Source organism: Oncorhynchus gorbuscha, unplaced genomic scaffold (genome assembly GCF_021184085.1).
Source record: "Oncorhynchus gorbuscha isolate QuinsamMale2020 ecotype Even-year unplaced genomic scaffold, OgorEven_v1.0 Un_scaffold_2621, whole genome shotgun sequence".
Lineage (NCBI taxonomy): Eukaryota > Metazoa > Chordata > Actinopteri > Salmoniformes > Salmonidae > Oncorhynchus > Oncorhynchus gorbuscha.
In genome coordinates this window covers 4,837-23,880 of record NW_025747080.1, presented here as the reverse complement: position 1 = coordinate 23,880, position 19,044 = coordinate 4,837, and the positions used below count along the sequence as shown (strand labels likewise).

The 19,044-nt window shown below is 43.4% G+C and overlaps 1 protein-coding gene across 3 annotated transcripts in view; it reads right to left on the bottom strand.

The window, feature by feature from the left end:
• The window catches only part of exoc6 (exocyst complex component 6), a gene marked incomplete at its 3' end in the record, with an annotated part of 63,676 nt that extends 44,897 nt beyond the window's left edge, over positions 1-18,779 (bottom strand). For 2 of the 3 annotated variants that reach the window (XM_046339293.1, XM_046339294.1), the window contains 1 exon segment: positions 18,553-18,779. In XM_046339293.1, the coding sequence (XP_046195249.1) occupies positions 18,553-18,686 (134 nt within the window). 3 annotated transcript variants of the gene reach the window in all.
• Between the last annotated feature and the right edge of the window lie 265 nt (positions 18,780-19,044).

Below are 19,044 nucleotides of genomic sequence, written 5' to 3'. Positions count from 1 at the left end.
GTGCTAAATACGGCTGCTAGAATCCTGACTAGAACCAAACAATGTGAGCATGTTACTCCAGTGTTAGCCTCCCTATACTGGCTTCCTGTCAAGGCAAGGGCTGATTTCAAGGTTTTACTGCTAACCTACAAAGCTAGCCATTCAGATACAACAACCTCCCTGTTGGTGTCTCCTTGTCACCTACAACCCCATTCAGATACAAGAGCCTCCCTGTTGGGGGCTCCTCGTCACCTCCAACCCCATTCAGATACAACAACCTCCCCGTTGGGGGCTCCTCGTCATCTCCAACCCCATTCAGATACAACAACCTCCCCGTTAGTGGCTCCTTGTCACCTCCAACCCCATTCAGATACAAGAGCCTCCCTGTTGGTGGCTCCTTGTCACCTAAAACCCCATTCAGATACAACAACCTCCCTGTTGGTGGCTCCTTGTCACCTAAAACCCCATTCAGATACAACAACCTCCCTGTTGGTGGCTCCTTGTCACCTAAAACCCCATTCAGATACAACAGCCTCCCTGTTGGGGGCTCCTTGTCACCTCCAACCCCATTCAGATACAACAACCTCCCTGTTGGTGGCTCCTTGTCACCTCCAACCCCATTCAGATACAACAACCTCCCCATTAGTGGCTCCTTGTCACCTCCAACCCCATTCAGATACAACAGCCTCCCTGTTGGGGGCTCCTCGTCACCTCCAACCCCATTCAGATACAACAACCTCCCTGTTGGTGGCTCCTTGTCACCTAAAACCCCATTCAGATACAACAACCTCCCTGTTGGGGGCTCCTTGTCACCTACAACCCCATTCAGATACAACAGCCTCCCCTTTGGGGGCTCCTTGTCACCTCCAACCCCATTCAGATACAACAACCTCCCTGTTAGAGGTTCCTTGTCACCTCCAACCCCATTCAGATACAACAACCTCCCTGTTGGGGGTTCCTTGTCACCTCCAACCCCATTCAGATACAACAACCTCCCTGTTGGGGGTTCCTTGTCACATCCAACCCCATTCAGATACAACAGCCTCCCTGTTGGGGGCTCCTTGTCACCTACAACCCCATTCAGATACAACCTCCCCTTTGGGGGCTCCTTGTCACCTAAAACCCCATTCAGATACAACAGCCTCCCTGTTGGGGGCTCCTTGTCACCTAGAACCCCATTCAGATACAACAACCTCCCCTTTGGGGGCTCCTTGTCACCTACAACCCCATTCAGATACAACCTCCCCTTTGGGGGCTCCTTGTCACCTACTCCTCATTTCACCAACTTCATTGGGTAATTTAGCATTTCATTACGTAACCCTCAGTCCACATGTTACACATTGAGCCTCTGTTCGATTGGCCAATAAACAACAAGCTAAGTTCCACATGAAGTCTCCCGGACTCATGTAGTAAAAAGCACATTGAAAAGTTAGACGTTTTATAAATGAAGCATTTTAAATGTCCTTCTATGCCACAATGTCACTTGGATTATATTTGTTTTCCATTTAGAAAAAGCCTGTGTTTTAAAATAGTCTCACAAGTATTTGAATATTAAAAACGTTTGTTTGGATATGTGAATATGGTAATAACCATGCAGATCCCTTTAGCACACCCCCACAGATCACAATTTGTCCAGTTTATCATCTCGTTCCCCAGAATGCCCCTCACATCTCCTGCGTTAGAAAGTAGGAGAGAACATGAAACCACTGCTGTGGTAAACCCAGTGATGCTTGGGAAGGAAATGAAGATGAACACAGGGTGTGGTCCAACAGCCAGAGCTCACGTGTTTGTGAAATAACTAAAGAGATCACTGATAAGGCGCCTAGAAAATCTGTTGATTTGTCCGTTTACATTTTCCCCTCTTTGCTTTCTTTCAGGGTTTTCGCTTTCAACATCACACTTTAATTATTATTTATTTAAACAGAATTGGCTCTTCCAAGTCTTAAAACAACCCACAACAGGAGATGTCTGAGGTCTGGAATAATTTACTTTTTAAGAAATGTACATTTTGTAATTACCCTTGAACCGAAGTGCGCAGCAGCCAGAGACCGTTTGGTGAGCTGTGTTTCTGTAGCGCTCACGTGATTGATGAGTTCGCAAAACAAATGGCCACCGGATTGATGCAAATAACCATGATATCACTCAGCCAGGCTATCATTAGTATCATCACACATTCCTGTTTCCAAAAGTTGTAGGAAAATACAAATCACTGATGCATTTTGGTCATGTGGTATTGATTAACTTGGTCAAATTATAAAATGTTCCACAATACATTTAGTTGATGTCCTACTGAGTTCAATACATTTAGTTGATGTCCTACTGAGTTCAATACATTTAGTTGATGTCCTACTGAGTTCAATACATTTAGTTGATGTCCTACTCAATTCAATACATTTAGTTGATGTCCTACTGAGTTCAATACATTTAGTTGATGTCCTACTGAGTTCAATACATTTAGTTGATGTCCTACTCAGTTCAATACATTTAGTTGATGTCCTACTGAGTTCAATACATTTAGTTGATGTCCTACTGAGTTCAATACATTTAGTTGATGTCCTACTCAGTTCAATACATTTAGTTGATGTCCTACTGAGTTCAATACATTTAGTTGATGTCCTACTGAGTTCAATACATTTAGTTGATGTCCTACTCAGTTCAATACATTTAGTTGATGTCCTACTGAGTTCAATACATTTAGTTGATGTCCTACTCAGTTCAATACATTTAGTTGATGTCCTACTCAGTTCAATACATTTAGTTGATGTCCTACTGAGTTCAATACATTTAGTTGATGTCCTACTGAGTTCAATACATTTAGTTGATACTCAGTTCAATACATTTAGTTGATGTCCTACTCAGTTCAATACATTTAGTTGATGTCCTACTCAGTTCAATACATTTAGTTGATACTAAATGCAATACATTTAGTTGATGTCCTACTCAGTTCAATACATTTAGTTGATACTTAATGCAATACATTTAGTTGATACTAAATGCAATACATTTAGTTGATGTCCTACTCAGTTCAATACATTTAGTTGATACTCAGTTCAATACATTTAGTTGATTTCCTACTGAGTTCAATACATTTAGTTGATGTCCTACTCAGTTCAATACATTTAGTTGATACTAAATGCAATACATTTAGTTGATGTCCTACTCAGTTCAATACATTTAGTTGATACTCAGTTCAATACATTTAGTTGATTTCCTACTGAGTTCAATACATTTAGTTGATGTCCTACTGAGTTCAATACATTTAGTTGATACTAAATGCAATACATTTAGTTGATGTCCTACTCAGTTCAATACATTTAGTTCAATACATTTAGTTGATTCTACTGAGTTCAATACATTTAGTTGATGTCCTACTCAGTTCAATACATTTAGTTGATTTCCTACTGAGTTCAATACATTTAGTTGATGTCCTACTGAGTTCAATACATTTAGTTGATACTAAATGCAATACATTTAGTTGATGTCCTACTCAGTTCAATACATTTAGTTGATACTAAATGCAATACATTTAGTTGATGTCCTACTCAGTTCAATACATTTAGTTGATACTAAATGCAATACATTTAGTTGATGTCCTACTCAGTTCAATACATTTAGTTGATACTAAATGCAATACATTTAGTTGATGTCCTACTCAGTTCAATACATTTAGTTGATACTCAGTTCAATACATTTAGTTGATTTCCTACTGAGTTCAATACATTTAGTTGATGTCCTACTCAGTTCAATACATTTAGTTGATTTCCTACTGAGTTCAATACATGTAGTTGATGTCCTACTCAGTTCAATACATTTAGTTGATTTCCTACTGAGTTCAATACATTTAGTTGATGTCCTACTCAGTTCAATACATTTAGTTGATACTCAGTTCAATACATTTAGTTGATTTCCTACTGAGTTCAATACATTTAGTTGATGTCCTACTCAGTTCAATACATTTAGTTGATTTCCTACTGAGTTCAATACATGTAGTTGATGTCCTACTCAGTTCAATACATTTAGTTGATTTCCTACTGAGTTCAATACATTTAGTTGATGTCCTACTCAGTTCAATACATTTAGTTGATGTCCTACTCAGTTCAATACATTTAGTTGATGTCCTACTCAGTTCAATACATTTAGTTGATGTCCTACTGAGTTCAATAAATTTAGTTGATGTCCTACTCAGTTCAATACATGTGTGAATATTGTTGAATTGCGTTTTAATGTCTGTATTGTGTGGTTGCGTTCTGTGTTCTCCACAACCGACCTTCTAGGACCCTGCTGATAGAGAAGTGCTGATTCGTCCACAACAGACCTTCTAGGACCCTGCTGATAGAGAAGTGCTGATTCGTCCACAACAGACCTTCTAGGACCCTGCTGATAGAGAAGTGCTGATTCGTCCACAACAGACCTTCTAGGACCCTGCTGATAGAGAAGTGCTGATTCGTCCACAACAGACCTTCTAGGACCCTGCTGATAGAGAAGTGCTGATTTGTCCACAACAGACCTTCTAGGACCCTGCTGATAGAGAAGTGCTGATTCGTCCACAACAGACCTTCTAGGACCCTGCTGATAGAGAAGTGCTGATTCGTCCACAACAGACCTTCTAGGACCCTGCTGATAGAGAAGTGCTGATTCGTTGCTCTTTACACAGAACAGCGTGACCTGACCATGCTACTTCCCTATGACCTTGTCCAAGAGCAGCTTAACCTCATTATTACCACCTTCTATATTTATTCTCACTAATCAACACGAGGCTGAAACAAAACAGTGAACGTGTGGCGGTGATAAAACGCTCGATGGGGACAGATGTTTTCCTCCGGGTCATAATGCAGGAGGACGACAGCTCGTTTCAGCCTCCAAAAACGGCCTCGGAAAACTGTCCATCTTTCAAACGTTGGAGGGCCTCCCGGGCCCCCTCTGTCATGCAGTGATATCCTGACTGGCTGAGGCGGTTAGAGAGAGAGAGAGAGAGAGAGAGAGAGAGAGAGAGAGAGAGAGAGAGAGAGAGAGAGAGAGAGAGAGAGAGAGAGAGAGACAGGCTGCAGGTGCTTCCTGTGGGGCTGAGGGAAGAGCTAGAGCATTATGGGGGAGAGGGGAATGAACTCAGGCTTCCTCTGGCCTGCGGATTGAAGAGGGTGAGCCACAGAACACCCAGCCTGGCACCATTGTGCTGAACCCCTCCACACCCCTGGACACTGGCTGGGCACGACAACGAGACAAACCAACCGCTCGGTCACTGCCATCCAGAACCAGGGAATAACTAATAGAATGTAAATGTAGACGGGTGGAGCGCCCTGCCATCCAGAACCAGGGAATAACTAATAGAATGTAAATGTAGACCGGTGGAGCGCCCTGCCATCCAGAACCAGGGAATAACTAATAGAATGTAAATGTAGACCGGTGGAGCGCCCTGCACTGACTGACCCAGATATAGCCTTGGCTCCTGACTGCTCGCCAACTGTGATTTGTGAACAAGGACCGTTGTGACAGAGCGTGACGCCACTAGCAACAGTCTGTCCAAGTTATCGACAAACTAAATGGGTTTTATAAATTAGGCTCCAGAATCCTGCATCGATGTCCTGATGTTGATTCCCAGAGACATGTGACTCGCTCCACTAGGAAATGGTCATTCTCCTGCATCGATGTTGATTCAGAGACATGTGACTCGCTCCACTAGGAAATGGTCATTCTCCTGCATCGATGTCCTGATGTTGATTCCCAGAGACATGTGACTCTCTCCACTAGGAAATGGTCATTCTCCTGCATCGATGTTGATTCCCAGAGACATGTGACTCTCTCCACTAGGAAATGGTCATTCTCCTGCATCGATGTTGATTCCCAGAGACATGTGACTCGCTCCACTAGGAAATGGTCATTCTCCTGCATCGATGTTGATTCAGAGACATGTGACTCTCTCCACTAGGAAATGGTCATTCTCCTGCATCGATGTTGATTCCCAGAGACATGTGACTCGCTCCACTAGGAAATGGTCATTCTCCTGCATCGATGTTGATTCAGAGACATGTGACTCTCTCCACTAGGAAATGGTCATTCTCCTGCATCGATGTTGATTCCCAGAGACATGTGACTCTCTCCACTAGGAAATGGTCATTCTCCTGCATCGATGTTGATTCCCAGAGACATGTGACTCGCTCCACTAGGAAATGGTCATTCTCCTGCATCGATGTTGATTCAGAGACATGTGACTCGCTCCACTAGGAAATGGTCATTCTCCTGCATCGATGTCCTGATGTTGATTCCCAGAGACATGTGACTCTCTCCACTAGGAAATGGTCATTCTCCTGCATCGATGTTGATTCCCAGAGACATGTGACTCGCTCCACTAGGAAATGGTCATTCTCCTGCATCGATGTTGATTCCCAGAGACATGTGACTCGCTCCACTAGGAAATGGTCATTCTCCTGCATCGATGTTGATTCAGAGACATGTGACTCTCTCCACTAGGAAATGGTCATTCTCCTGCATCGATGTTGATTCCCAGAGACATGTGACTCGCTCCACTAGGAAATGGTCATTCTCCTGCATCGATGTCCTGATGTTGATTTCCAGAGACATGTGACTCTCTCCACTAGGAAATGGTCATTCTCCTGCATCGATGTTGATTCAGAGACATGTGACTCGCTCCACTAGGAAATGGTCATTCTCCTGCATCGATGTTGATTCCCAGAGACATGTGACTCGCTCCACTAGGAAATGGTCATTCTCCTGCATCGATGTTGATTCCCAGAGACATGTGACTCGCTCCACTAGGAAATGGTCATTCTCCTGCATCGATGTTGATTCAGAGACATGTGACTCTCTCCACTAGGAAATGGTCATTCTCCTGCATCGATGTTGATTCCCAGAGACATGTGACTCGCTCCACTAGGAAATGGTCATTCTCCTGCATCGATGTTGATTCAGAGACATGTGACTCTCTCCACTAGGAAATGGTCATTCTCCTGCATCGATGTTGATTCCCAGAGACATGTGACTCTCTCCACTAGGAAATGGTCATTCTCCTGCATCGATGTTGATTCCCAGAGACATGTGACTCGCTCCACTAGGAAATGGTCATTCTCCTGCATCGATGTTGATTCAGAGACATGTGACTCACTAGAAATGGTCATTCTCCTGCATCGATGTTGATTCAGAGACATGTGACTCTCTCCACTAGGAAATGGTCATTCTCCTGCATCGATGTTGATTCAGAGACATGTGACTCTCTCCACTAGGAAATGGTCATTCTCCTGCATCGATGTTGATTCAGAGACATGTGACTCGCTCCACTAGGAAATGGTCATTCTCCTGCATCGATGTTGATTCCCAGAGACATGTGACTCGCTCCACTAGGAAATGGTCATTCTCCTGCATCGATGTTGATTCCCAGAGACATGTGACTCGCTCCACTAGGAAATGGTCATTCTCCTGCATCGATGTTGATTCAGAGACATGTGACTCGCTCCACTAGGAAATGGTCATTCTCCTGCATCGATGTTGATTCAGAGACATGTGACTCGCTCCACTAGGAAATGGTCATTCTCCTGCATCGATGTTGATTCAGAGACATGTGACTCGTTCCACTAGGAAATGGTCATTCTCCTGCATCGATGTCCTGATGTTGATTCCCAGAGACATGTGACTCTCTCCACTAGGAAATGGTCATTCTCCTGCATCGATGTTGATTCCCAGAGACATGTGACTCGCTCCACTAGGAAATGGTCATTCTCCTGCATCGATGTTGATTCAGAGACATGTGACTCGCTCCACTAGGAAATGGTCATTCTCCTGCATCGATGTTGATTCAGAGACATGTGACTCGCTCCACTAGGAAATGGTCATTCTCCTGCATCGATGTTGATTCCCAGAGACATGTGACTCTCTCCACTAGGAAATGGTCATTCTCCTGCATCGATGTTGATTCAGAGACATGTGACTCGCTCCACTAGGAAATGGTCATTCTCCTGCATCGATGTTGATTCCCAGAGACATGTGACTCGCTCCACTAGGAAATGGTCATTCTCCTGCATCGATGTTGATTCCCAGAGACATGTGACTCGCTCCACTAGGAAATGGTCATTCTCCTGCATCGATGTTGATTCAGAGACATGTGACTCACTAGGAAATGGTCATTCTCCTGCATCGATGTTGATTCAGAGACATGTGACTCGCTCCACTAGGAAATGGTCATTCTCCTGCATCGATGTCCTGATTCCCAGAGACATGTGACTTCTCCACTAGAAATGGTCATTCTCCTGCATCGATGTTGATTCAGAGACATGTGACTCGCTCCACTAGGAAATGGTCATTCTCCTGCATCGATGTTGATTCCCAGAGACATGTGACTCGCTCCACTAGGAAATGGTCATTCTCCTGCATCGATGTTGATTCCCAGAGACATGTGACTCGCTCCACTAAGAAATGGTCATTCTCCTGCATCGATGTTGATTCAGAGACATGTGACCCTCCACTAGTGAAATGGTCATTCTCCTGCATCGATGTTGATTCCCAGAGACATGTGACTCGCTCCACTAAAATGGTCATTCTCCTGCATCGATGTTGATTCAGAGACATGTGACTTCCACTAGGAAATGGTCATTCTCCTGCATCGATGTTGATTCCCAGAGACATGTGACTCATCCACTAGAAATGGTCATTCTCCTGCATCGATGTTGATTCCCAGAGACATGTGACTCGCTCCACTAAGAAATGGTCATTCTCCTGCATCGATGTCCTGATGTTGATTCCCAGAGACATGTGACTCGCTCCACTAGGAAATGGTCATTCTCCTGCATCGATGTTGATTCCCAGAGACATGTGAAATGGTCATTCTCCTGCATCGATGTTGATTCCCAGAGACATGTGAAATGGTCATTCTCCTGCATCGATGTTGATTCAGAGACATGTGAAATGGTCATTCTCCTGCATCGATGTTGATTCCCAGAGACATGTGACTCGCTCCACTAGGAAATGGTCATTCTCCTGCATCGATGTTGATTCCCAGAGACATGTGACTCGCTCCACTAGGAAATGGTCCCTGAAGAACTGACTTCCAGTGACATGCAGTGAACAGGCTTTATTTTGTGTCACATAATTCCCTCAAATTAAAGACTTTATCCACCACAGATCTGTCGTTATTATTTTTCAAAAAACACGAATTGAAACGGTATTGGCTTCACTTAAAAATAAATAAAAGTTGTGTGACTTATTTTGTACTATGGACGCCGTTTTCCCACCCGTGGTTACATGGTTGGGCATAATCACATCTTTGGGGATTGGTGCACTGTCCGTTCTCATATAGACAAATCAATACAGATATACCCTACACCAAACCAAGTGAAACATTATTTCACTCCAAAATGTGATTTAGTCTCAGATGTGGTAGGGCATGGCTGCTGTCTGTCTGTCTGTCTGTCTGTCTGTCTGTCTGTCTGTCTGTCTGTCTGTCTGTCTGTCTGTCTGTCTGTCTGTCTGTCTGTCTGTCTGTCTGTCTGTCTGTCTGTCTGTCTGTCTGTCTGTCTGTCTGCCCCCATGGCTGTGTCTGTCTGTCTGTCTGTCTGTCTGTCTGTCTGTCTGTCTGTCTGTCTGTCTGTCTGTCTGTCTGTCTGTCTGTCTGTCTGTCTGTCTGTCTGTCTGTCTGTCTGTCTGTCTGTTTCACTAACCCCAGCCCCCCATGGCTGCTGTCTGTCTGTCTGTCTGTCTGTCTGTCTGTCTGTCTGTCTGTCTGTCTGTCTGTCTGTCTGTCTGTCTGTCTGTCTGTCTGTCTGTCTGTCTGTCTGTCTGTCTGTCTCCCCAGACCTGACAGCCCTTAACCAACACAAAAACATCCTATGGCGTTCTGCATTAGCATCGAACAGCCCCCGTGATATGCAGCTGTTCAGGGAAGCTAGAAACCATTATACAGAGGCAGTTAGAAAAGCCAAGGCTAGCTTTTTCAAGCAGAAATCTGCTTCCTGCAAAACTAACTCAAAAAAGTTCTGGGACACTGTAAAGTCCATGGAGAATAAGAACACCTCCTCCCAGCTGCCCACTGCACTGAAGATAGGAAACACTGTCACCACTGATAAATCAACCATAATTGAGAATTTCAATAAGCATTTTTCTACGGCTGGCCATGCTTTCCACCTGGCTACTCCTACCCCGGTCAACAGCACTGCACCCCCAACAGTAACTCGCCCAAGCCTTCCCCATTTCTCCTTCTCCCAAATCCATTCAGCTGATGTTCTGAAAGAGCTGCAAAATCTGGACCCCTACAAATCAGCCGGGCTAGACAATCTGGACCCTTTCTTTCTAAAATTATCTGCCGAAATTGTTGCCACCCCTATTACTAGCCTGTTCAACCTCTCTTTCGTGTCGTCTGAGATTCCCAAAGATTGGAAAGCAGCTACGGTCATCCCCCTCTTCAAAGGGGGGGAACACTCTTGACCCAAACTGCTACAGACCTATATCTATCCTACCCTGCCTTTCTAAGGTCTTCGAAAGCCAAGTCAACAAACAGATTACCGACCATTTCGAATCTCACCATAACTTCTCTGCTATGCAATCTGGTTTCAGAGCTGGTCATGGGTGCACCTCAGCCACGCTCAAGGTCCTAAACGATATCTTAACCGCCATCGATTAGAAACATTACTCTGCAGCCGTATTCATTGATCTGGCCAAGGCTTTCGACTCTGTCAATCACCACATCCTCATCGGCAGACTCGACAGCCTTGGTTTCTCAAATGATTGCCTGGTTCACCAACTACTTCTCTGATAGAGTTCAGTGTGTCAAATCGGAGGGTCTGCTGTCCGGACCTCTGCCAGTCTCTATGGGGGTGCCACAGGGTTCAATTCTTGGACCGACTCTCTTCTCTGTATACATCAATGAGGTCGCTCTTGCTGCTGGTGAGTCTCTGATCCACCTCTACGCAGACGACACCATTCTGTATACTTCTGGCCCTTCTTTGGACACTGTGTTAACAACCCTCCAGGCAAGCTTCAATGCCATACAACTCTCCTTCCGTGGCCTCCAATTTCTCTTAAATACAAGTAAAACTAAATGCATGCTCTTCCACCGAAATCAATGCCTGCACCTACCCGCCTGTCCAACATCACTACTCTGGACGGCTCTGACTTAGAATACGTGGACAACTACAAATACCTAGGTGTCTGGTTATACTGTAAACTCTCCTTCCAGACCCACATCAAACATCTCCAATCCAAGGTTAAATCTAGAATTGGCTTCCTATTTCGCAACAAAGCATCCTTCACTCATGCTGCCAAACATACCCTTGTAAAACTGACCATCCTACCAATCCTCGACTTCGGCAATGTCATTTACAAAATAGCCTCCTATACCCTACTCAACAAATTGGATGCAGTCTATCACAGTGCAATCCGTTTTGTCACCAAAGCCTCATATACTACCTACCACTGCGACCTGTATGCTCTCGTTGGCTGGCCCTCGCTTCATACTCGTCGCCAAACCCACTGGCTCCAGGTCATCTACAAGACCCTGCTAGGTAAAGTGCCCCCTTATCTCAGCTCACTGGTCACCATAGCATCTCCCACCTGTAGCACACGCTCCAGCAGGTATATCTCTCTCTCTCTAGTCACCCCAAAACCAATTCTTTCTTGGCCACCTCTCCTTCCAGTTCTCTGCTGCCAATGACTGGAACGAACTACAAAAATCTCTGAAACTGGAAACACTTATTTCCTAGCTTTAAGCACCAGCTGTCAGAGCAGCTCACAGATTACTGCACCTGTACATAGCCCACCTATAATTTAGCCCAAACAACTACCTACTGTATTTATTTTATTTATTTATTTATTTTGCTCCTTTGCACCCCATTATTTTTATTTCTACTTTGCACATTCTTCCATTGCAAAACTACCATTCCAGTGTTTTACTTGCTATATTGTATTTACTTTGCCACCATGGCCTTTTTTTTGCCTTTACCTCCCTTCTCACCTCATTTGCTCACATTGTATATAGACTTGTTTATACTGTATTATTGACTGTATGTTTGTTTTATTCCATGTGTAACTCTGTGTCGTTGTATGTGTCTAACTGCTTTGCTTTATCTTGGCCAGGTCACAGTTGTAAATGAGAACCTGTTCTCAACTGGCCCACCTGGTTAAATAAAGGTGAAATAAAAACTTTTATTATAAAACATTCCTATTATTTCTCTCTGGTCTTTCTCTCTGCATTGTTGGCAACGGCCAGTCAGTCAGCATTTCACTGCAGGTCTACACCTGTTGTTTACCAAGCATGTGACACAATCTGATGGTGCTAATGGGACCATTAAAATGCAAAGGCCTGTAATCGTCCTCTACAAACACACACCGGTCGGCCCTAGACAGCCTATGCAAATTACAAAACCGCCAGAACAACCCAAAATAATACAATGACTAAAATGTGTTTATTGTGATCAAGTTCCATCCCCATGATCGACTATTTTAAAGTTGGCTACAAATAGATATTTAAACAGTGATCCATTCTAACTGCTACATATCTATTTAAATAGTGATCCATTCTAACTGCAACATATCTATTTAAACAGTGATCCATTCTAACTGCTACATATCTATTTAAACAGTGATCCATTCTAACTGCTACATATCTATTTAAACAGTGATCCATTCTAACTGCTACATATCTATTTAAATAGTGATCCATTCTGACTGCTACATATCTATTTAAACAGTGATCTATTTAAACAGTTCTGACTGCTACATATCTATTTAAACAGTGATCCATTCTAACTGCTACATATCTATTTAAACAGTGATCCATTCTAACTGCTACATATCTATTTAAACAGTGATCCATTCTAACTGCTACATATCTATTTAAATAGTGATCCATTCTAACTGCTACATATCTATTTAAACAGTGATCCATTCTGACTGCTACATATCTATTTAAATAGTGATCCATTCTGACTGCTACATATCTATTTAAACAGTGATCCATTCTAACTGCTACATATCTATTTAAACAGTGATCCATTCTAACTGCTACATATCTATTTAAATAGTGATACATTCTGACTGCTACATATCTATTTAAACAGTGATCCATTCTAACTGCTACATATCTATTTAAACAGTGATCCATTCTAACTACTACATATCTATTTAAATAGTGATCCATTCTGACTGCTACATATCTATTTAAACAGTGATCCATTCTAACTGCTACATATCTATTTAAATAGTGATACATTCTGACTGCTACATATCTATTTAAACAGTGATCCATTCTAACTACTACATATCTATATCTATTAAACAGTGATCCATTCTAACTGCTACATATCTATTTAAACAGTGATCCATTCTAACTGCTACATATCTATTTAACTAGTGATCCATTCTAACTACTACATATCTATTTAAAAAGTGATTCATTCTAACTGCTACATATCTATTTAAATAGTGATCCATTCTGACAGTTGCCTTCACACAGGACCACGTGGTGAGACAGACCGGCAGGCTACGAGGAGGCTCCCGGTTGGCTCTCTCAGGCAGGATGAAAACAACGACATCTACCATGATCCTTAGCGATGTTTTGGTGCTGTTCGGCCACATTCAGCAACATGGCGCGCTTCAAATTCAAATACTTCCAGCTTCATGCGCCATCGGGGGTTTTCCATTGGAACAAATGGATGACATCACCATTTATTGGTTTTCATGTCTATGCCACCCTGCGCCATTGTCCAGCCCCCAGTCCTCCTGCCTGCGCCATTGTCCAGCCCCCACCCACCCTGCCTGCGCCACAGTCCAGCCCCCACCCACCCTGCCAGCGTCACAGTCCAGCCCCCCACCCACCCTGCCTGCGCCACAGTCCAGCCCCCACCCACCCTGCCTGCACCACAGTCCAGCCCCCACCCACCCTGCCAGCACCACAGTCCAGCCCCCACCCACCCACCCTGCCTGCACCACAGTCCATCCCAGCCTCCAGCCCTCCAGCCAGGTCACAGTCCAGCCCCCACCCACCCTGCCTGCGCCAGCAGTCCAGCCCCCACCCAGGCCTGCCAGCACCACAGTTCCAGCCCCCACCCCAGAGCCCTATTCCTGCACCACAGTCCATTCCCCCTTTAGAGCCTATTCCCTACATAGGTCACAGACCAGCCCCCAGCCTACTTTAGAACAGAGCCATTCCAGCCTCCAGCCCTCCAGCCAGCGAGCCCTCACAGTCCAGCCCCAGAGCCCATCCTGCATGCACTACTTTAGACCAGAGCCCTATTCCCAAGCGCCACTTTAGTCCAGAGCCCCCCTAATTGCACTATTTAGTTCCCTATATAGTGCACTACTTTAAACCAGAGCCCTATTCCCTACAAAGTGCACTACTTTAGACCAGATCCCTATTCCCTACATAGTGCACTACTTTAGACCAGAGCCTATTCCCTACATTGTGCACTACTTTAGACCAGAGCCCTATGGGTCTTAGTGCACTGCATAGGGGGTCATTTGGAAAGCAGATCAGGATGGGCTGAGGAAGTCTGATAACCAAAGGACGACTGACCGATTCAAACAGACGACAGGCAGGATGGACTAAACAATGAGCCTTGATGTTGTCAGCACTGGACACAACACACACACTTCAATAAGAGGAAGACTGAAGGTTAACTGCCTAACGATATTAACACACCTTGTTTGCCCTTTGAACTGAAAATCATTAACCCACTTTCAGGCACTACTGCAATGTTTCCCGTTTTAATGTCACATGAACAAGTACAGTGAAATGACTGTCTGGCAAACTCAATGTATTGCACAGTGCAGGTCTACAGCTGGAATGTTAAGCTCCCAATGCTATGATGAACCCAGTCTAAATAATGTATTATGACAGGTGTTAACAGTAAACTGACACGCAACTAGGAAGTAGCCTAACCTCTATACCTCAGAGACAATACAATATCCAGGCTGAAACTGGCTGAACAAGGAAACATACCTGTCATAGTTTTGACAGAGCAACAATGACAGAGTAGATAGATAAGTGGCCCCAGGCCATAACAGGCATGTTAGGCCATAACAGGCCAAGCCCTTGATCATGGGTCTCAGTTCCATTACATAAGAGTTTTCTGTACGGGGAGTTTTGCAAAGAGCCCTGACTCTCAGTCTAAACGTATGACTCGCAGTACGGTTTTGGAAGCATAAGGACCATCCATATCTCCAATAAATAATAATCATTTAAAGAAAGGTGAAATTCATAAACACCTTTTTAGGGTTAGTGTTCCCACACAGTCATGTCTCCATGTTAGAGCGCGTGCTTACAGAAAACAGATGGAAGACAGAGTCGACAACCTGTGCTAATTAGCTATCTGCTTCACGGAAGACACAGACCTCACAAATGTGTCATCACTGACAAATACTGTAGACTGTAACTGTGTTAGAACCAGTTTGTGAAATTATTTTGTGATATGAAAGTAGAGGAATTTATGTTTCTAGAACAATACCACAATATGAGAATCAATTCACCTTTAGATGGGAGTATTTGGCTTCCAGAACCAATTATCCCTTAAAACAGAACATCTCAGGTCCTCGGACTATATGGAGTAAAGTTAGGCGACTTTAGTCCATTATTGGTCTATAACAGGGCCACACCACTTCCCCCTCTGGCTGGTGTGCTGCTGGCAGGCTTTATTTCAGTTCTGGAGGGGATGGGGGGCTGGAGTGGTGTCATTCATTCAAATCCACCCCATGCTACAATACTCCACATCAAAAACTATATTAAGATAATTTACTACTGAATAGACAGCTTAGCCGATGACTTGATTGCATTATGGATTGCAAGCTAACGTTGGCTAGCTACATAGCTAATGATGAATATTGCTATGGATGAAACGTTAGCTAGCTAGCTACTTAGCTAAGGATAAATATAACTATGCTGTAATGTTAACTAGCTAGCTAATTAGTTAATGATACATATTGCTATGGATGTAACGTTAACTAGCTACTTAATGATACATTTAGCTGCGGCTGTAAGGTTAGTTATGTGATTAATACGTGCCCCAGTTTGTTTGATAGCTACTTACCAAGCTAACTATACAGCAACGTTTTAAGATCACATCGATATAAACAAGACTCAGTATTATCAAATGAAGCTAGTTAGTGGCCTGCTAATGCAACTAGCTAGCTAACCTGCTAATGCAACTAGCTAGCTAACCTGCTAATGCAACTAGCTAACCTGCTAATGCAACTAGCTAGCTAACCTGCTAATGCAACTAGCTAGCTAACCTGCTAATGCAACTAGCTAACCTGCTAATGCAACTAGCTAGCTAACCTGCTAATGCAACTAGCTAGCTAACCTGCTAATGCAACTAGCTAACCTGCTAATGCAACTAGCTAACCTGCTAGCTTGCCAACTAGCTAGCGACCCTGCTAATACAACTAGCTAGCTAACCTGCTAATGCAACTAGCTAACCTGCTAATGCAACTAGCTAACCTGCTAATGCAACTAGCTAGCTAACCTGTCAATGCAACTAGCTAGCCTGCTAATGCAACTAGCTACCCTGCTAATACAACTAGCTAACCTGCTAGCTGGCCAACAACCTTGGGCATAACGAGCCACACCCATCTATTGCTATGTAGAGTTGTGACATGTCACCCTCCCTGACATTACAACCATCATATAAAACGTTACAACACATGACATATGAACACGATGTTTTGACGTGTAAACACCGGGGTTTGGTCTAAAACTAGCTCACCCTGGTCACTGTAGCATAGCAGCTAAACCCTGCTCACTGTAGCATAGCAGCTAAACCCTGCTCACTGTAGCATAGCAGCTAAACCCTGCTCACTGTAGCATAGCAGCTAAACCCTGGTCACTGTAGCATAGCAGCTAAACCCTGCTCACTGTAGCATAGCAGCTAAACCCTGGTCACTGTAGCATAGCAGCTAAACCCTGGTCACTGTAGCATAGCAGCTAAACCCTGGTCACTGTAGCATAGCAACTAAACCCTGGTCACTGTAGCATAGCAGCTAAACCCTGGTCACTGTAGCATAGCAACTAAACCCTGGTCACTGTAGCATAGCAACTAAACCCTGGTCACTGCAGCATAGCAACTAAACCCTGCTCACTGTAGCATAGCAACTAAACCCTGGTCACTGTAGCATAGCAGCTAAACCCTGGTCACTGTAGCATAGCAGCTAAACCCTGGTCACTGTAGCATAAACCCTGGTCACTGTAGCATAAGCTAAACCCTGGTCACTGTAGCATATCAACTAAACCCTGGTCACTGTAGCTAAACCCTGGTCACTGTAGCATAGCAACTAAACCCTGGTCACTGTAGCATAGCAACTAAACCCTGGTCACTGTAGCATAGCAACTAAACCCTGGTCAATAGCAAACAAACCCTGGGCTATATAAGATATGTAGCTCACTGACGTTGAGCTAGCTTGGGATTTGGATGCTAACAAACAAAAGGTCTTTCAGTGTACCGTTCTACTTGGACCACCAACGATAAGACAATAAAAAATACACATTTTCTCTTTAAAATACACATTTCCGTACCGAAGTGTCGGACCGACGCAAGCGGTGTCGGTGCTCTCAATTTCTTGCAAAATCCGTTCGTGCTCCGTTATACACTCCACGGATTCACTGTCCGCCATGTTGCTGGTGATCATCACAGCGGTGACGGGGACACTGCGGGGAAACGGGTCAGTACCGGAGTCGGTCGGTAGGGGGCGGAACGTTACCGGTGTGTGATGTCTTAGTGACAGCCAAAAGGCAGATGTTAATAACCTACACATCAGTGTCAAATCTGATGTATTCAATTCAATTCAAGGGTCTTTATTGGCATGGGAAACATGTGTTAACATTGCCAAAGCAAGTGAGGTAGATAATATATAAAGTGAATATATAAAGTGAAAAACAACAAAAATGAACAGTAAACATTACACATACAACAGTTTCAAAACAGTAAAGACATTACAAATGTCATATTATATATATATATATATATATACAATGTACAAATAGTTAAAGGACACAAGATAAAATAAATAAGCATAAATATGGGTTGTATTTACAATGGTGTTTGTTCTTCACTGGTTGCCCATTTCTCGTGGCAACAGGTCACAAATCTTGCTGCTGTGATTCCACAATGTGGTATTTCACCCAAAAGATATGGGAGTTTTTCAAAATTGTATTTGTTTTCTCATTCTTTGTGGATCTGTGTGATCTGGGGGAAATATGTATCTCTAATATGGTCATACATTGGGCAGGAGGTTAGGAAGTGCAGTTAACTGGCCTTCGATCAGTAGAGGAGGGGATCTATGAATGAATAGTCCCTACTTATAAATTGATATTAATAGTAACAGGATGAACATCATCACGAAATCGTATTCTGTCCATGCTACATTTCCTTTAAAACTTCACTTCCATTGTTCAATGAATTACAAAAAGTACCGTAGCTATTTGTACAGATAATTGTTTCCTGGTGAGAATAAAACTAATTGATTGTAATCACAATTATCTATTATGAATAGATGAAAATGTCTCACATTTGACTAATGAATCTGTTCTACAATAGTTTGAACCTTGTTTTTTTTTAATCCACATTTGGATAAAATTGAAAGTACCTTAATGTGGTTCCCAGGGGCAAGTCCACGGATTCAAGTTCAGCAAAAACATTTCCAAAGCCCTTCTCGTCATCTCTGCTACCATCATCTTCAGGAATATCTGGTAAAGGTTTCTCCACTCTATCGCTGGACATTTCACAATTTCTAGCTTTGTGGAGAGAGTGATGGGAGATTTGTGCAGTAGGATATAGCTGTGGAGAGTTCCTGGTCACACACCTACTGGGGTCAATCAGGCTGTCAGCAGAAGAAAAGCAACGGAGGGGAAACCGTCAACCTTGTGATCCGAGGAACTTTGAATCCAACAAAAGAGTTCATTGCTTTTTATGGTTAAATAGTGCCACGAATAACCCCATTCAACATAGAACGTTAACAAGACCTATGTAAGGAGTTCGTTTCTGGATAAATTGATTTTCCGTGCGGGTTTGAACAACACTCCTTCAGAAATACATTTAATATATTTAGGTGAACTTGTTACATGTTAGGCTACGTGTC